The sequence below is a fragment of the Lepus europaeus genome, chromosome X (genome assembly GCF_033115175.1).
Source record: "Lepus europaeus isolate LE1 chromosome X, mLepTim1.pri, whole genome shotgun sequence".
Lineage (NCBI taxonomy): Eukaryota > Metazoa > Chordata > Mammalia > Lagomorpha > Leporidae > Lepus > Lepus europaeus.
In genome coordinates this window covers 36293134-36312644 of record NC_084850.1, presented here as the reverse complement: position 1 = coordinate 36312644, position 19511 = coordinate 36293134, and the positions used below count along the sequence as shown (strand labels likewise).

Genomic DNA, 19511 nt, shown 5'->3' with positions numbered 1-19511 from the left:
GCATTTTCAGTGAGATACTAGCAGAAAATTTCCCAGGTTTGGAGAAGGACAGAGGCATCTTAGTACAGGAAGCTTATAGAACCCCTAGTAAATATGACCAAAAGAGATCCTCACCACCACACGTTGTAATCAAACTCACCATAGTGAAACATAAAGATTCTAAAAGGTGCAAGAGAGAAACGTCAGATTACTCACAGAGGATCTCCAATTAGACTCACAGCAGACTTCTCATCAGAAACCCTACAAGCTAGAAGGGATTGGCAAGACATAGCCCAGGTACTAAGAGAGAAAAACTGCCAGCCTAGAATATTATATCCTGCAAAGCTCTCATTTGTGAATGAAGGTGAAATTAAGACTTTTCATAGCAAACAGAAACTGAAAGAATTTGTTGCCACTCATCCTGCCCTGCAAAATATGCTTAAAGATGTGTTACACACAAAAACACAGAAACATGATCATCAATATGAAAGAAGGTAAAGGAAGGAAACCTCACAGCAAAAGATCACAGGAAGCTCAATTTCTCTTTGACATAGAATTAAACTCTGATGCTCTGTTAAAGCAATGTGTTAAAGGAATCTATTATGTTCTCTTGATGTCTGTTAAATTCTAATTGTTCAAAAACAGCTGAATTTTTATTAAGAGCTATGGGTTATTTAAATATGTGCTTATTTTCAAAGATTTGAATAATCACCTTGTAACAATGATCAAATTTGGTCTATGTTATGTCATGATTTTAAGGAATCTTATTTCAACCAGATATTTTGGATTTTGAGCTTTCTTGGCATTCTTGACAGTACCTTTCTTAGCTCCTCTAATAATGAATGACTCTGTCCTTTGTTCTAGACCCTGTCTAGCGCACTTGGGCCTCGTTCCTTTGTAATCATAACCTCTACTCTACCTCCAATGGCTCTGTTCCCAACCTGTGTGTACTGATGGTCCTCTTCCCCACTTAATGCTGTATAATTGTTCAGACCTGGTTATTGCCACTCTTAGGATCATTGGTTACTATCCTCACTCTGTCTTTTATGACCTTGTCTAAATATGATCAGAGTCGGCAAACTTGGGAGGCTTCCATAGCTTTGGCAACTCATGACGACAGCCTAGGGTGGTTACTGGCACCATAAATTAGAGTGTCAATTTGTTGGGTCAACAACAGGAGTCACTGTGCACTTGCTTCTCATGTGGGATCTCTGTCCTTAATGTGCTATACATTGTGATTTAATGCTATAACTAGTACTCAAACAGTATGTTTCACTTTGTGTTTCTATGTAGGTTCAAACTGTTGAAATCTTTACTTAATATATTCTTAATATATATATACTTAATATATAAATTGATCTTCTGTATATAAAGAGAATTGAAAATGAATCTTGATGTGAATGGAAGAGGAAAGGGAGCGGGAGAGGGGAGGGTTGCGGGTGGGAAGGAAGTTTTGGGAGGGGGAAGCCATTGTAATCCATAAGCTGTACATTGAAAATTTATACTCATTAAACAAAAGTTTAAAAAGAAAAAAAAAGTGCCTCCATTCGTGGAGGCAGGCCCGACTTCCCGTAAAAGCAGTGTCACTCATGGGAAACTGAATCTTACAACAGAATAGCTCATTAGCATTCACTATATAAGGAAATCCCCTAGGTCTGAACCAATCGGGAACAACCGCGTTCAATCAGGAAGTACCAGAGGCGACCCCAGCCAATCCACTGTTACCCCGCACCCCTCGATGATGTAACCCTGCTTTAAAAGAGGCTCCTGAGCATGGCTTGGGGCCTTCCTCTACCCTCCACTGTGCGGTTGGTTACACGGGGTTCCTGCCGCCGCTTGTACTTCTGAAATAAACCTTGCTTTTGCATTTCGGTGTGTTTGAGTCTCTGGCAGCGTTTGGGATCCAATGATCTGGGCACAACAATTGTTTTTCATAAGGGGTTATAAGAAGAAATAACATGGTTATCATGTGATTGTTAGCAATGAATAAAAGATGTTTTATTGAGAAAATAATGTCCCTTATATATTTTTTTGCACTCACATGATTGTGTCACTAAGCCTATGTTGCCTGCAATGACTATAGGGCAATTTGCCAAGCAATCTAGGGATGTAAATGATACCCAACATTAACACTGTGCAATAGATTCCTCAGTCTAGGGAGGCAGATCTGCCTATTCAGGAGCAAGAGGCTAGACAGTATAGAGGCAGACTAGCCAGTACCATAATTTACTTTCTCTGTGACCCTAACCAATTTAGTTGATCTCTCTCTGAGCCTCAGGTGCCACATTTCTAGAATGATATCTGCACTGTGCTGTTGTAAACTTAAAATGAAATAATACAGTTAAGGCTCATGATGAGGGCTCAGTCCACTGGAGCTCATACTGCAGTTAAGGGGTAAGACTGAGCAGGGTCAGTCTGTACATGAGTCTGCACTGTGACTGAAGATGCCAGAAAGAGAGTTGCAGGACTTGCTTCTGAGTGCATGTGGTGTCCTGTGGAGTGACAAAGGACTGAGCTGGATTGTGCTGACCATTTGCAGAGTGAACCAGTGGATGAAAGATCTTCCTGTCTGTGTGTGTGTGTGTGTGTGTGTGAGAGAGAGAGAGAGAGAGAGAGAGAGAGAGAGATCTTGTCTTTCAAATAAATAAATAAATCTTACCAAAAAAGAAAATACCAGACTGGATGTCTAAGACAGCGTACATTACTTCCTCATAGTTGTAGAGGCTGATAAGTCCAATATTAATTAAGGTGCTGGCTGAATTTTTTCCTGATGAGTGTTTTCCTAAATTGTAGATAGCTGCTTTCTGTCTTCTCCCATGGGACAGAGAGATAAAGAGAGAGAGGGAGAATATGAATGCTAGCTCTCTAGTGTCTCTTCTTATACGTATACTAGTCTTACCACATCAGGGCTCAACCCTTATTACCTAATTTAACTTTAGTTAATTCATTAGAGGCCCTTATAGGGAAGAAACTGATGCTGGGGCTTATTTTTTTTAAAGTAGTACTGAACTTATTGGTGGATGTAATACAGGTTTTCAAGGAAGAAGGAAGTGTCAAAGATGATACTTGGCTTTCTGGCTTCAACCAAAAGGCAATATGAATTGGTGGGAGGAGTACAAGAAGGATCAAGTTTGGGGGAAAATAATGGATTTATCACTAATGTTGCCAAGTTAGGGTGCTTAGTGGGTTTTGCAAATATCTAATATGTCTGATTGGCAGTTGCATAATGTCTGATGAAAAGGGTAAGATTATCCCTGCAGATGTCAGGAGGCTGGATTTAGTAGCTAAAGCTGGGAATCAAACCCAGGTTCTCCAGTGTGGGACATGGGCAACATAATGGCTAGGCTACATGCCTGCCCCTAAAAATCACTTCTTAAAGCAAAAATCTTAGAGCCCTCCTCAATCTTTCCTGGCTCTGTAAATATGACAATAAATAAAAATGTATATCATGCATATCTTTCTTTTAAAAATATTTCTTTTTATTTGAAAGAGACAGACCCTCCATCTTCCATCTGCTGGTTCAGTCTCCAAATGGCCATAATGGCCAGGGCTGGGCCAGGCCAAAGCCAGGAGCCAGGAACTCCATTATGGTATAGCACATGGAACAGAGGCAGCAGGAAAGTGAGGAATTCATGGTAGGTCCAAGTTACCAGCACTGCACAGGGGACAAGTGAACTTTTGTAGATGATCAGTAGCCAGGGAAAGTAGTGAAGTTACATTATCCACAGCAGCAACTAGCAGGAAAAGAAACGCCTCCTGCCCCTGCCCCTAAGTTAAGGAAATTTCAGATACTGTAAGCACTCTGCAAGTTTCTACTATTGCACTCTGAGGTAGATTCATTACTCAAAGTCTGGAGGTTTTGGATTTTCTCAAGGGACATGTTTTATTCTCTGCAAAATGCATCTCAGTAGTTAACAAGCTTTGCAAACCCAGCCCCCAGCTCTAGTTACCAGAGACCCAAGAAACATGGTGGACTTTGACTTCAGCTACTCCAAAACATCAAAACAAGCAGCCTGGGAGGTAATCATATTAAGTTAATTTCTACCCCCTGCCAAGTATTGGCTGCTAGCTTTGCAGGGCTGGACCAAAAGATACTTTCCATATAGCTCTTGAAAGCCCCTGAAACTAGTGCCAGGTATTTCAACCTTACCCCCCCTCCCTCCCCCACCCCAAATTCACTTGCACAGCCCAGCACAGCTGCAGCCCTGGGAAGATAGCACACCAAGTGAGGAGAAGGCAGCTAAATTGCAACATGGAGGCAAAAGTTCTATATTCAGATATGCGCACTTACAGCACTCTTCTTGCAAGAACCCTCCCCCACCTATGCCCGCACAACACATGTCTGAGCCCTTGCAGGAGGTTTACCTCGGGGAACCAACCCATAATAACTGGTGGTGAGGAGAAAGCTAAAACAGGGCGTCTAGAGCTGGATACACTGTAACCCAGCCTAGGCGCCAAGAGAGGATACTTGCAGACTGCCACTCACAGCTCTAGCCCTGCCCCCTGCCCGGGTGATCACGGGAGTCTGCAGCTCAGAATCTGAAGACGCGCAAAGCTCCACCACAGCTCTCAGGATATGGAGACCCCGGCCCGGCGCAGCAGGCGCTCTGTCACCTCCTTGCCAGGCCTGGGATTCGATGAGGATCAGGAAGGACTGCGTGGTCAGCGCCTGGACGGTATACCTGCTTTAGCCATGTCCACGAAAACAGTGTTCCCGGTGGGGGGGGGGGGGAGGGTGGCGTCCTCCTTCCCAAGAACCCTGGAACCCAGACACCCTCATCTTTCTCTTTGGGTTTGTTTTTGGCAGGTGTGAGGCCTACAGCCATCTCGCTCCCTGTAGAGGAAGGAGACAAGAAGGAGTGTTTGCTGTACAAGCGGAAGCAGGGAGCAGATGTAGGAGAGGAAGGAGAAAAAGAAGAAATTCGAGGAGGAGGCGGGGAAGGAGGCGGAGAAGGAGGCGGAGAAGGAAGCCAGGATGGCGCAAGCGTTCTGGGTCCCGCGGATGAAGAACAAGGCCTGGTTGGTGACAGTGTTCCTGGCCTTGTGGCCTCTAACAACCATGAGGGCGGAAGCACCGGAGTCGTTGGCCAGGAGCTTGGGAGGCAACAGGAGGAGCTGATCGAAGGGAGAGCCAACAGACGCCAAGCTGGGAGCAGGCAGGGGCAGCAGGCCAGGAGTTCCACATTCACCTCATTACAGCTCCAGGAGTTGGAAACAATTTTCCAGCGTCATCAATACCTCAACGGGTTAGCACGGTAAGCATATTGTCCTGGTGGGCGCCCACTTTTCAGGGAGCACGAGCTGGCCCAGGGTGGCGTTTGGTTCTCCAAGATCCTGCTTCCTTACTTCCATAAATAATTCACCTGGAAACTCCAGGGTTCCAGGTTCTGCTCCCTCCCCTTGCACTTGAGTTCTCTGGTGGGGGTTGGGCTATGCTAACTGGAAATGAAGGTAAGTATTTTTATGCAGTATATTTTAAAATTTGTTCATTTATTTAAATTTACTGGAGATGCAGATAGAGACCAATAGTGGTCCCATCAGCTGGTTCACTCTCCTAATGCTGCAGCAGAACAAAGCCAGGAAGCAGGAACGCAATCTAGGCCTCACTCCTGGGTGGCAGAAACCTAATCACTTGATGCACCACCTACTGCCTTCCAAGGTGCACATTTAGCAGAAAGCTGGAATCAGATCACCAGACATGGGATTGGGGCATCCTAAGCAACTTCTTAACTGCTGTGCCAAGGACCAGTTCCTCATGTGGTATTTAAATAAATCAAATTGAAAAATTTGTGTGGAAAGTGTGATAAATAAAGTCCCACTAGAACCAAGACAAGGGGGGGGGGGGTGTTAACTGCTAGTTTAGCCTCAGCCTGAGATGCCAGCATTGTATATCAGCACCAGTTGGAGGCCTGGCTCTGTGGCATATGCTGCAGCACCAGCATCCCATATGGGTGCTATTTTGAAACCTGCCTGCTTTACTTCCGATCAAGCTGCATGCTAAGGCAGTAGGAAGGCAGTGGAAAATAGCCCACAAGGGAAACCAGGATGAAGTTCCTGGTTCCTGGCTTTGGCCTGGCCCACACAGCCCTAGCCGTTGCAGCCATGTTGGGAAAGAACCAGTGGATAGAAAATCAACCTCTCTCTCCAACCCCTCTGTCTGTAGTTCTTTCACATAAGCAAATAAATCTTATGGGGCGGGGGGAGCGAGCGAGAGTGCACCAGCTGGAATTCTAGCTGCCCAGCACCTGGCATGGGATCCAGCTCTCTGCTAAAGTGCCTGCAAAGCAGCAGAGATGGCCCAAGTATTTGGGGCACTGCCACCCGGTTGGGAGAATGAGGTGGGATTTTAGGCTCCTGGCATCATCCTTGTCCAGCCCTGACAATACCAACCATCTGGGGAGTGAACAAAGTAATGAAAGATTTCTTTCTGTCTCTCCTCTCTCTGTCACTCTGCCTTTCAAATAAATGTTCAGAAAAAAAGAACCCAGGCAGAGATATAAGGCAAGGAGCCTAGAACAAGTGAAAGGTGGAGCCCTGCCTTTATTTAAATTTTTCATACTCCACTTTACCAGAGATTATTTTTTTGCAGTATCTTCTATATGTTTAAAATACTAAACTAGCACCATATTTATCTTGATTAATAATTTTGGGGAATCCTTTTAAAGTTTGTGCATGAGAGTAAACTCCCTAAAACCGCCTCATTTTGATATTACAGAATAGCATACTAGGTGGAGAGGAGTTAACAGAATACATCTTGAAACCAAGGGGCACACGTTGAAGGAGTTAATTTTGCAGCTTGAAGTGCCCATTTCTTGTACAGGAATGCCTGGGTTTGAGTCTTACCTGTACTTCCCATCTAGTTTCCTGGTTATGCAGTTTGGTAGGGAACAGATAATAGCCCAAGTACATGGGTCTCTACCACCCACATAGGAGACCTGGAAGGAGATGTTAGCTCCTGGTTTCAGCTTTTCCCAGCAGTGGCTGTAGTGGCCATTTGAGGAGTGAATCAGTGAGTGAAAGATCATTCTGTCTGTACCTGTCTCTTTCATTTTCTCTTTCCTTCCCCTTACAATTTTTTTTCTATTTAAAATTAAGAAGTAGATACCCTCCTGTGTTTCATTTCATCCACTACTCAAAACACTGACCATTTCTGGATTTCTTCCCTCAGATATGAGCTCGCAAGACGCATGGATGTAACTGAAGCCAAAGTGCAGGTCAGTACACCCGAAAACAGCATCTTTAGAGACCTTTGTTCTCAACATTTCCATGTTGTATTTTTGTTCCATTTTCTTTTTTTATTTTACTACACAACCTTCTTTACTTTTTTTATTAAACTTTTATTTAATGAATATAAATTTCCAAAGTATAGCTTATGGGTTACAATGGCTTCCCCCCTCCCATAACTTCCCTCCCGCCCGCAACCCTCCCCTTTCCCGCTCCCTTTCCCCTTCCATTCATGTAAAGATTCATTTTCAATTCTCTTTGTATACAGAAGATCAGTTTAGTATATATTAGGTAAAGATTTCAACATTTTGCCCATATAGCAACATAAAGTGAAAAAACTACCATTGGATTACTAATTATAGCATTAAATAGCAATGTACAGCACATTAAAGACAGAGATCCTACATAATTTTTTTTTCAAATTAATTAATTTTCTATGCCATTTCCATTTTAACACCAGGTTGTTTTTTTTTTTCATTTCCAATTCTCTTTATATACAGAAGATCACTTCAGTATATAATTAGTAAAGACCTCATCAGTTTGTGCCCACACAGAAACGCAAAGTATAAAAATACTGTTTCAGTACTAGTTATAGCATCACTTGGCTTTAGACGACACATTAGGGACAGATCTCACATGGGGTGTAAGTACACAGTGACTCCTGTTGCTGATTTAACAATTTGACACTCCTGTTCATGGCGTCAGTAATCTCCCTAGGCTCTAGTCATGAGTTGCCAGGGCTATGGAAGCCTTTAGAGTTCGCTGACTTTGATCTTATTCCGATAGGGTCATAGTCAAAGTGGAAGTTCTCTCCTCCCTTCGGAGAAGGGTACCTCCTTCTTTGATGGCCCCGTTCTTTCCACTGGGATCTCACTCACAGAGATCATTCATTTAGGTCTTTTTTTTTTTCCATGATATCTTGGCTTTCCATGCCTGCTATACTCTCATGGGCTCTTCAGCCAGATCTGAAAGCCTTGAGGGCTGATTCTGAGGCCAGAGTGTTGTTTAGGACATCTGCCATCCTATGTGTCTGCTGTGTATCCCACTTTCCATGTTGGATCTTTCTCTCCCTTTTTGATTCTATCAGTTAGTATTAACAGATACTTGTCTTGTTTGTGTGATCTCTTTGACTCTTAGACCTATCAGAGCTATCAATTGTGAGCTGAAATTGATCACTTGGACTAGTGCGATGGCATTGGTACATGCCATCTTGATGGGATTGTGTTGGAATCCCCTGGCACATTTCTAACTCCACCATTTGCAGCCAGTCCGATTGAGCATACAACCTTCTTTAATATAAAACAAAGATAAAGTACATCTAAACCCTTCAATCCACAAGCATGCCTTGTTTCTACAAGATGCTTGCTAGGCAACAAGACCAATATATAGCAGAGTATTTAAGAGCATTGGCTTAAGAGGAGTAGAGAAAGCACATCTCAGGGAAGCCTGGACAGGCCTAAAAGCTGAGCTGCATCTCTGGACATTAGAAGAATCTTTGTCTTTTTAGATCGTCAAACATGTTCTTACTCACAACATTCCCACTGGAGTCCTCATATTTTTTCTTGTTCTATTTTCAATGTTGGGAAAATTAACATAAGATTTGGGGGCCTCTATGCATAGAAAATGGTATGATGAAACCCTAGCTTATGGGATTTTCCATTACCAGAAGGAGCACAACTTGCCAAGGAAAAAATACAGTACTGATGTAAGTTTTTCATTCCTTGTATACATAGATGTGTACTGATAATATATTACATAAAATATTTCATATTAATTAGTGGGAACATAAAATATGCATGACTGTATATAAAGGTATATCTTAATTGAAATTATACATATGTACTCAATGTTGTGAATACATTTAGATATCCTATATACATATATATGTGGTGAAATTCAACTTCTAAGTCAAGTGTCCTATAGGATATGAGTCTTTGTGGAGTCATTTTGGGGCTAAGGCTGAGGTAGGAATAACTCACATAGAAGACACAACATTGCTGAAGTATATATTGTTAAGCTGCAGTTCATTGTAAAACCTAATGCCTGCCCCCCCCACTATTGTTTTTGCAAGGCTGGTAAAGTACTCTAGAGTTGGCTCTAGATTTTGATTTTCTGGAAATCCTTGGTGTGCTAGCCTGAAAAGTTTACTAATCTAAGGGTTGTACATTATGATGCAGATGGGGCAAAGTTTTCACTCTGTGAAAGGTTGTCTAAAAAATGAAACAAACAAGCAAGCCAAAGGGACAGTTTTGAATAAAGTTCCACTAACCTAAAAAGGATATGGGGATATGGAGGCATCCATCAACTCAAACGTTTATAATTTCTCTGTGATGAGAATATCCCCAAATCTGGCATCTAGCTATTTTGATTTCTACAATACAGTGTTGTTCACTGTAGTAACTACTCTGTGGTATAGCACACCAGAGTGTCTTCTTCCCATCCACAAACATGGTGACACCTGCCTAGTGAGCAGGGACCGGTGCCAGCTGGATTGCTGATGGTCAGCTCAGGGTACAGACAAACCCATGGCAATAGCAGCAGAAACCTAGTCCAATACATCAGTCACACCTGTATCAACCAGTGCGCAGAATAAGATATTAAAGGTAGGAGGAGAGAGACAAAGCAGTACACCAAGCCAAGACTGGCACATAGTTGGAGCTCACTGAGGGAAGGATGTTCTTTTCCTAAGATATTTTAGTGAGAAGGAAGTAGTTTCTCACAACACAGGTGAAAAGGTTTAGGACAGATAGAGTTGCCTATTCTGTTTTTCTATGACAAAATGGAATGTTCACTGTACTAAACCAATCCCTTTTTCTTCTCTGATTGAAGGTTTGGTTTAAGAACAGGAGAGCCAGGTGGAGGAGACACCAGAGAACTTTAAGGGCCAGAAATACACCCCCTATTGTCCAGCGCTACCCTGTCACCGTAATCTGGGGTGGAACCTATTATGCCATGTTTGCTTGGGACCCAAATTTGGTGCCATTCCTTCCGGGGGCACTGCCATTCTTGCTGCCCCTGCCACCTATACGACCCCTGTTGCTGTGGCCACCCATGCCCACGCCCGTGCACTTGCTGATGCCCATCCCGTGGCCTATGCAGCCGCCCATGCCACCGCCATATCCTCCCCTATTCTTGCCTCCTCTGCCCTTCTATTTCACGCCCCTGTCTCCCTATGGCCCGGCCCCCTGTGGCCTGATCTGGATCCTTATTGTGAGCCATTCTTTTTGAGACCCCTTTTTATAAGGAATACTTTCTGAAACTATTTTTTCCAAAATGTTTTAGGGCAAGATAAAATTTTGTGTGGCACACCATCGTGAGCGGTTCATCACTTGCCTGTTAAATGTATACTTGAAAGTACGATGTCATGGACCCACTTTCTGACACGGTTTTGTATTTTCAATAAAGAAATTGACAGTGAATTCTGTGTATATCTGTTTTGTGTCACGGGGTTGAGAGTTTATGGATGGAAACTGCTAAGGAAATGCCATCCAAGCAGAGTGGTAAGCGGCTCCTTTCATACAGTGACATCCTGAGTCACCACCAGGGGCTGTGCACATGACAGAAGTTTCACAAGTACCATGACAGCATTGCACTGACCTATACTCCTCTTGCTCTCCTACCCCAACACTCCACACTGATCCCCACTCTGCCCCATTGGGATCACATATATGTACAAGATGGGGGAGTGCATGTCCCTAATGAGAGAACAGTGTTTTCAAGGCAGGACCAAGATCCAGTCATGCTGACAGGCTCAGACAAGGCACCAAGCTCTAAGGGAAGCCTACTAAGGGGCCTCTGGGAAACTTGCAGGAGCAATAGCAACTGGGGATCCATGTGGTGCTCTCCCAATCCTGTTCACTGCTGGCCCTCTTTGTGGAGCAGACAGGGAGATTATTCTTGCTAGCAGGAGGACCCTGCCCTTGCAATGGACACAAAAGAAGACACTCCATCAAGGTCAGAAAAGGTCTCCCTTTCCTGTCCACACCCACAGACGTGGAGTGCATATTTCTGTACCGTTCCCAGCTGACAAGTTCACTGCCATGCCTTCAAATGTATTTTTTGTCACCTTCAACATTATTGAGATAACTCTGGTTCTAAGTAATTAAACACTGAAAGGCAACCTCTTGGTTTAGTGCTGCCTGAAGGAAGGAGGAGTCCCTGAGCAATGATGCAAATTAGTTTTACTTAAAGAAGCAGTTAGAGTTTGGCCTTGTGCTGATTTTTTACTTGAAATTTCCTTGGTACAAGACAAGAAAAACAAAACAGGTTACTGGTAAAAGAAACCAAGCCCACTTTTAAAAATTCACTCAATCTTTTTCTCCAGCATGCAAAGCTTCCATAAATTGGAATTTATTAAAACAGGTGTAATTAAAGCAATTGAGTTATGTACTTTTAATGGCTATAATCACAGAATTTATGCTATATATACCCCCAAAATGGAGAGTTCCAAAATCACATTGCATGGATTTTCATATGTCTGATAGGTTACCTCCTAGAAGCAATGTCTGAGAAACTGTCCAGCTTCTGGTATTCTATATTTTAAAGTTCCAAGGCATTAAACAAGGATAATCAGTAGAATTCTAGTCACAATACCTTTTGATTTGATAACCATAGAAAATAAATAAAGGAGTAAATGGAAATTAGTTTTGAACTGTTCATTGTTGATATCACGTACGATGGTGCTAGTTCCAGAGGTTAGTAAGGAACATTACAGTTTTCTTTTCCCAAGATATTTTGGTGGAGATAGAACTGATATAACCTTCACCCGTTTCCACTTATTTTATTAGTATCTTATAAAAATTTTGTCTACACTACACCTAGCAGTTTGTTGTGTAATTTATGTGTTTTTTTTTTATGTTAGAGCAAATCCTAGATAGCAGTAGTCAGTTCCTAGTGTTACACTGCACAGCGGGAAGACTAGTTCACATTAATTTTTTTTTAAAAAAAACTACTCCTACATAACCATACAGACATTTTCATATTTAATAAAATGGACGTTCATTCTTTTTTAAAAAGCAGATCGTAGGTGCAGAACCTGGCTGGGCCAGCTCCAGAGGGCAGGTGAAGTTAATATTGGGTGCAAAAAAATGTATAAGAATGAAATAGGTGTCTTTTTACTTGATTGTTGTTTTTAGCTCTTGTTTATACCCCTGTGAAACTGTGGTATTTCTATTTTTTACTTGTTGAATATTATAGTTATTGGTGCATTAAACCTATGATTATAGAGTGGATTGAAATTGTGTTTCTGCAAAAATTACAACAGAGTTAATTGACGCTATAGACCAAATAGACCTAATACATATCTTCAGAATCTTCCACCCCAAAGCCACAGAGTTCATGTATTTCTACCCAGTACATGGAACGTTCTCTAGGATTGACAATATGCTAGGCCATAACGGGATCCTCAACAAATTCAAAAAAAATTGAAACTATACCATGCAGCTTCTCAGACAATAGCGCAGTGAAACTCGAAATCAACAACCCAAGAATCTCTACAACATATGCAAATATATGGAGAATGGACAACATGATCCTAAACAAACAGTGGGTCATCAAAGAAATTAAAAGAAAAATCAAAAGATTTCTAGAAACAAATGAAAATGATAACACAGCCTATCAAAACCTGTGGGACACAGCAAAAGCAGTGCTAAGAGGAAAGTTTATAGCAATTGGTGCCTACATCAAGAAGCTGGAAAGGAACCAAACAAATGAACTCTCCATGCACCTCAAGGATTTAGAAAAACAGCAGCAAATCAAGCTCAAATCCAGAAGGAGGAAAGAAATACTAAAGATCAGAGAAGAAATAAACAGAATTGAAACCAAAAAAAAAAAAATACAAAAGATCAACAAAACCAGGAGCTGGTTCTTTGAAAAAATAAACAAAATCGACACACCATTGGCCCAACTAACCAAAAAAAAAGGAGAGAGGAGACCCAAATCTGTAAAATCAAAGATAGTAATGGAAATGTAACAACAGACACAACAGAAATAAAAATAATCATCAGAAACCACTACAAAGAGATGTATGCTAACAAATCGGGGAATCTTGAAGAAATGATAGATTCTTAGACACATACAACCTTCCTAAACTGAGCCCTGAAGATATAGAAAATCTAAACAGATCCATAACCATGGAAGAAATTGAATCAGTAATAAACGCACTACCGAAAAAGAAGAGCCCAGGACCAGATGGCTTCACTGCTGAATTCTACCAGACATTTAGAGAACAACCAACCCCAGTTCTTCTCAAATTATTCAAAACAATTGAAAAGGAGGGAATCCTCCAAAATTCTTTCTACGAAGCCAATATCACCTTAATTCCTAAGCCTGGAAAAGACACAACAGAGAAAGAAAACTACAGACCTATCTCCCTGATGAACATAGATGCAAAAATACTCAACAAAATTCTGGCAAACCGAATCCAACTTCACATCAGAAAGATCATTCACACGGACCAAGTGGGATTTATCCCTGGTATGCAGGGATGGTTCAGTATTCGAAAGTCAATCAATGTAATACATCACATTAATAAATTGAGAAACAAAAATCATATGATTATCTCAATAGATGCAGAGAAAGCATTTGATAAAATACAACACCCTTTCCTGATGAAAACCCTAATCAAATTGGGGTTAGAAGGAACATTCCTCAACACAATTAAGGCAGTCTATGATAAACCAATGGCCAGCGTCATATTGAATGGGGAAAAGTTGGAGGCATTTCCATTGAAAATTGGCACCAGACAGGGATGCCCACTCTCACCATTGCTATTCAATATAGTCCTAGAAGTGTTAGCCAGGGCCATCAGGCAAGAAAAAGAAATTAAGGGGATACAAATGGGAAAGGAGGAAGTTAAACTATCCCTATTTGCAGATGACATGATACTATATATAGGGGACCCGATAAACTCCTATAAGAGACTATTGGAACTCATAGAAGAGTTTGGTAAAGTAGCAGGATACAAAGTCAACGCTCAAAAATCAACAGCCTTTGTATACGCAGATAATGCCAGGGCCAAGGAAGAACATCTAAGATCAATCCCATTCACGATAGCCACAAAAACAATAAAGTACTTTGGAATAAATTTAACCAAGGATGTCAAATACCTCTATGATGAAAATTACAAAACACTAAAGAAAGAAATAGAAGACGACACAAAAAAAATGGAAAAACCTGCCATGCTCATGGGTTGGAAGAATCAATATCATCAAAATGTCCATTCTCCCAAAAGCAATTTACAAGTTCAATGCAATACCAATCAAAATACCAAAGTCATTCTTCAAAGACCTAGAAAAAATGATGCTGAAATTCATATGGAGAAACAGGAGACCACGAATAGCTAAAGCAATCCTTTACAATAAAAACAAGGCCGGAGGCATCACAATTCCAGACTTCAAGACATACTACAGGGCAGTTATAATCAAAACAGCCTGGTACTGGTACAAAAACAGATGGATAGACCAATGGAACAGAATAAAAAAAACTGGAGATCAATCCAAACATATAAAACCAACTCATATTCGACAAAGGACCTAAAACCAACCCCTGGAACAAGGACAGCCTCTTCAACAAATGGTTCTGGGAAAACTGGATGTCCACATGTTGAAGTATGAAGCAAGACCCCTACCTTACACCTTATACAAAAATCCACTCAACATGGATCAAAGAACTAGAGATACGCCACGAAACCATGAAACTAATTGAGAGCATAGGGGAAACCCTTCAAGATATTGGAACAGGTGAAGAATTCCTGGAGAAGACCCCAGAGGCACGGGTAATCAAAGATAAAATAAACAAATGGGATTACCTCAAACTGAAGAGTTTCTTTACAGCAAAGGAAACAGTCAGGAAAGTAAAGAGGCAACCACCAGAATGGGAGACGTTATTCGCAAATTACACAACAGATAAAGGATTAACAACTAGAATCTACAAAATGATCAAAAAACACCACAGAATCAAAACAAACAACCCAATAAAAAAATGGGCCAAGGACCTTAGCAGACATTTTTCTTTTTTTTTTCTTTTTTTTAAACTTTTATTTAATGAATATAAATTTCCAGTGTACAGCTTATGGATTACAATGGCTTCCCCCTCCCATAACTTCCCTCCCACCCACAACCCTCCCCTCTCCCGCTCCCTCTCCCCTTCCATTCACATCAAGATTCATTTTCAATTCTCTTTATATACAGAAGATCAATTTAGTATAAAGATTTCAACAGTTTGCACCCACATAGAAACACAAAGTGAAACATACTGTTTGAGTACTAGTTATAGCATTAAATCACAATGTACAGCACATTAAGGACAGAGATCCCACATGAGGAGCAAGTGCACAGTGGCTCCTGTTGTTGACCCAACAAATTGACACTCTAGTTTATGGCGCCAGTAACCACCCTAGGCTGTCGTCATGAGTTGCCAAGGCTATGGAAGCCTTCCAAGTTTGCCGACTCTGATCATATTTAGACAAGGTCATAAAAGACAGAGTGAGGATAGTAACCAATGATCCTAAGAGTGGCATTAACCAGGTCTGAACAATTATACAGCATTAAGTAGGGAAGAGGACCATCAGTACACACAGGTTGGGAGTAGAGCCATTGGAGGTAGAGTAGAGGTTATGATTACAAAGGAATGAGGCCCAAGTGTGCTAGACAGGGTCTAGAACAAAGGACAGAGTCATTATTAGAGGAGCTAAGAAAGGTGCTGTCTACGCTACAATTAAGTTTTCTGATGGAGAGGCAAATAGAACCTGATAGAAGGGGCTTGATAATAATCTGGTGGGCTTTAGGCCTTGTAAGTGAAGAGGCCCAGACCTACATATCTCTTCACATGCCAGTAGACATTTTTCAAAAGAGGAAATCCAAATGGCCAACAGACACATGAAAAAATGCTCAGGTTCCCTAGCCATCAGGAAAATGCAGATAAAAACCACTATGAGGTTTCACCTCACTCCGGTTAGATTGAAATCCGGGCATTTATAACAAAATGGAGGAAGCTGGAGAACATCATGATGAGTGAAATAAGCCAGTCCAAAAGGGACAAATATCATATGTTCTCCCTGATTGATGGCAACTAAACGAGCATCTAAAATGATACCCATTGAAGTGAAATGGACACTATGAGAGACAATGACAGGATCAGCCCTTGTCTAGACTGTTGAGGAACAACTTACTATTTTATTCCTCTTAGTATTTTTGTGGTTGTGGTTGTTGTTGTTGTTTTTGCTATGTTTTTTCTACATAAGACCACTGGTTGAACTCTTTAATCAATGCACAATCATTCTTAGGTGTTGAAAATTAACAGAAAAGTGATCTCTGTTAAACATAGGAGTGGGAGGACATAAGAGAGGGAGGAGATATATAGGTTGGCACATGCTCACTCGCACTTACCTCCAATGGTGGAACTAGAAATGTGCCAGGGGATTTCAAATCAATCTTACCAAGGAGGCAGGTACCAATGCCAGCGCACTTGATAAAGTGATAAGTATAAATACACAACCGATCAAAAAGATAGGGTATGTGTCAAAGAGATTTCACAAATAAGACCAGTGTAAGCAAATAATGAAGGATAGAATTAAAAGGGAGAGAATGATCCTGCGGGGGAAGCAGGACACACAGCAGACTCATAGAATGGCAAATGCCCAAAACAGCACTCCGGCCTCAGAATCAACCCTTGGGACATTCGGATCTGGCTGAAAGGTCCATGAGAGTCTCACAGGCATGGAAAGCCATGACACGGTGGCAAAAAAAAATCTAAATGAAAGACCCTGGTGAACAAGACCCCAGAAGAAGGAACAGGCCATCAAGGAGAGAGGCACCTTTCTCTGAAGGGAGGAAGGAACCTCCACTGTGACACGGCCTTGACTAAACAAGTTCAGAGTCGGTGAACTTAAGGGACTTCCATAGCCTAGACAGCTCATAGCAAGAGTCTCGGGTGATTGCTGACGTCACAAATAAGAGTGCCAATTGTTAAATCAACAATGGGAGTCACTGGGTACATGCTCCCCACGTAGGATCTCTGTCCTAAATGTGGTTTACTTTGAAAATTAAAAACAACACAACTAGTTGAACAATACCCTATACCTTGTGCGGTTGTGTGAGTGCAGCCTGTTGAAATCCTTGCTTAGTATATACTAAGTTGATCTTCAGTATATGAAGGTAATTGAAAATGAAACTCGATGAAGGGTGGGATAGGAGAGGGAGAGGGGAGAGCAACGGGAGGGAGGGAGGTTGGTGGGGGAAGCCATAACAATACAAAAGTTGAACTTTGTAAATTCACATTTATGAAATAAAAAATTAAAAATTAAAAAAAAGAAACCTGAATATAACCCTACCATACAACCCAGCCATCCCACTCCTTGGAATTTACCCAAAGGAAATTAATTTGGCTAATAAAAAAGCCATCTGCACATTAATGTTTAATGCAGCTCAATTCACAATAGCTAAGACCTGGAACCAACCCAAATGCCCATCAACAGTAGACTGGATAAAGACATTATGGGACATGTACTCCATAGAATACTATACAGCAGTAAGAAACAATGAAACCCGGTCATTTGCAATAAAATGGAGGAATCTGGAAAACATCATGCTGAGTGAATTAATCCAGTCCCAAACAGACAAATATCATTTGTTTTCCCTGATCGGTGACAACTGAGCACCAAAGGGGAAACCTGTTGAAGTGAAATGCACACTATAAGAAACAATGACCTGATCAGCTCTTGTCCTGACTCTAGATGTACAATGTAATACTTTATCATTTTTAGTATTTGTTGTTGTTGTTATTGTTGTTCTAGTACTAGTGGTTGAACTCTGTAATTAACACACAATTATTCTTAGGTGTTTAAATTTTAACTGAAAAGTGATCCCTGTTAAATTTAAGAGTGGAAAAAGAGAGGGAGGAGATGTACAATTTGGGACATGCTCAATCGGACTTGCGCCAAATGGTGGAGTTAGAAATGTGCCAGGGGATTCCAATACAATCCCATCAAGGTGGCATGTACCAATGCCATCTCACTAGTCCAAGTGATCAATTTCAGTTCACAATTCATGGCTCTGATAGGTCTAAGAGTCAAAGGGATCACACAAACAAGACAAGTGTCTGCTAATACTAACTGATAGAATCAAAAAGGGAGAGAAGGATCCAACATGGGAAGCGGGATACACAGCAGACTCATAGAATGGCAGATGTCCTAAACAACACTCTGGCCTCAGAATCAGCCCTTAAGGCAGTTGGATCTGGCTGAAGAGCCCATGAGAGTATTTTAGGAAAGCCAAGACACCATGGAAAAGAAAAAAAAGAAGAAGACTTAAATGAAAGATCTCTGCGAGTGAGATCCCAGTGGAAAGAACGGGGCCATCAAAGATGGAGGTACCTTTCTCCGAAGGGAGGAGAGAACTTCCACTTTGACTATGACCCTATCGGAATAAGATCAAAGTCGGCGAACTCTAAAGGCTTCCATAGCCTTGGCAACTCATGACTAGAGCCTAGGGAGATTACTGACGCCATAAACAAGAGTGTCAAATTGTTAAGTCAGCGACAGGAGTCACTGTGTACTTACATCTTATGTGGGATCTGTCCTTAATGTGCTGTCTAATGTGAAGTGATGCTATAACTAGCACTGAAACAGTATTTTTACACTTTGTGTTTCTGTGTGGGTGCAAACTGATGAAATCTTTACTAATTATATACAGAATCGATCTTCTGTATATAAAGATAATTGGAAATGAACAAAAACCTGGTGTTAAATTGGAAATGGCATAGAAAATTAATTAATTTTTAAAAATATCATGTAGGATCTGTGTCCTTAATTTGCTGTACACTGTTATTTAATGCTATAACTAGTACTCCAACAGTATTTTTTTTTCACTTTGTGTTGCTAGTGGGGGCAAACTGTTGGAATCTTTACTTTATATATACTAAACTGATCCTCTGTATATAAAGAGAATTGAAAATGAATCTTGATGTGAATGGAAGGGGAGAGGGAGCGGGAAAGGGGAGGGTTGCGGGTAGGAGGGAAATTATGGGAGGGGGGAAGCCATTGTAATCCATAAGCTGTACTTTGGAAATTTATATTCATTAAATAAAAGTTAAAAAATCAGGACATTAGGTATTTTAAAAGATTTGCTTATTAATTAATTAATTAATTTTAAAGGCACAGTAATAGAAAAAGTGAGAGAAAAAAAGAGACCATCTGCTGGTTTTACTCTCTAAATGGCCCAAACACCCAAATCTGCGCCAGGCCAAAGCCAGGAGCCACGGACTACATCTTTACCTTCCACAGGGGTGATAGGGTCCCAAGAACTTGGGCC

At 41.3% G+C, this 19511-nt stretch overlaps 1 protein-coding gene across 1 annotated transcript; it reads left to right on the top strand.

The window, feature by feature from the left end:
- Nucleotides 1-4555: 4555 nt before the first annotated feature.
- On the top strand, nt 4556-10431 carry LOC133752558 (rhox homeobox family member 2B-like). Its single transcript, XM_062183020.1, has 4 exons — nt 4556-4655; nt 4787-5234; nt 7148-7193; nt 10033-10431. Exons 1-4 carry the CDS (start codon nt 4556-4558, stop codon nt 10429-10431), a joined length of 993 nt encoding a protein of 330 aa, XP_062039004.1.
- Nucleotides 10432-19511: the final 9080 nt, after the last annotated feature.

Coding starts and splice junctions, on each gene's coding strand:
- LOC133752558 (XM_062183020.1), top strand. CDS start 4,556: ATGGAGACCCCGGCCCGGCGCAGCAGGCGCTCTGTCACCTCCTTGCCA. Junction 5,235..7,147: donor TACCTCAACGGGTTAGCACG/GTAAGCATATTG, acceptor TTCTTCCCTCAG/ATATGAGCTCGCAAGACGCA. Junction 7,194..10,032: donor TAACTGAAGCCAAAGTGCAG/GTCAGTACACCC, acceptor CTCTGATTGAAG/GTTTGGTTTAAGAACAGGAG.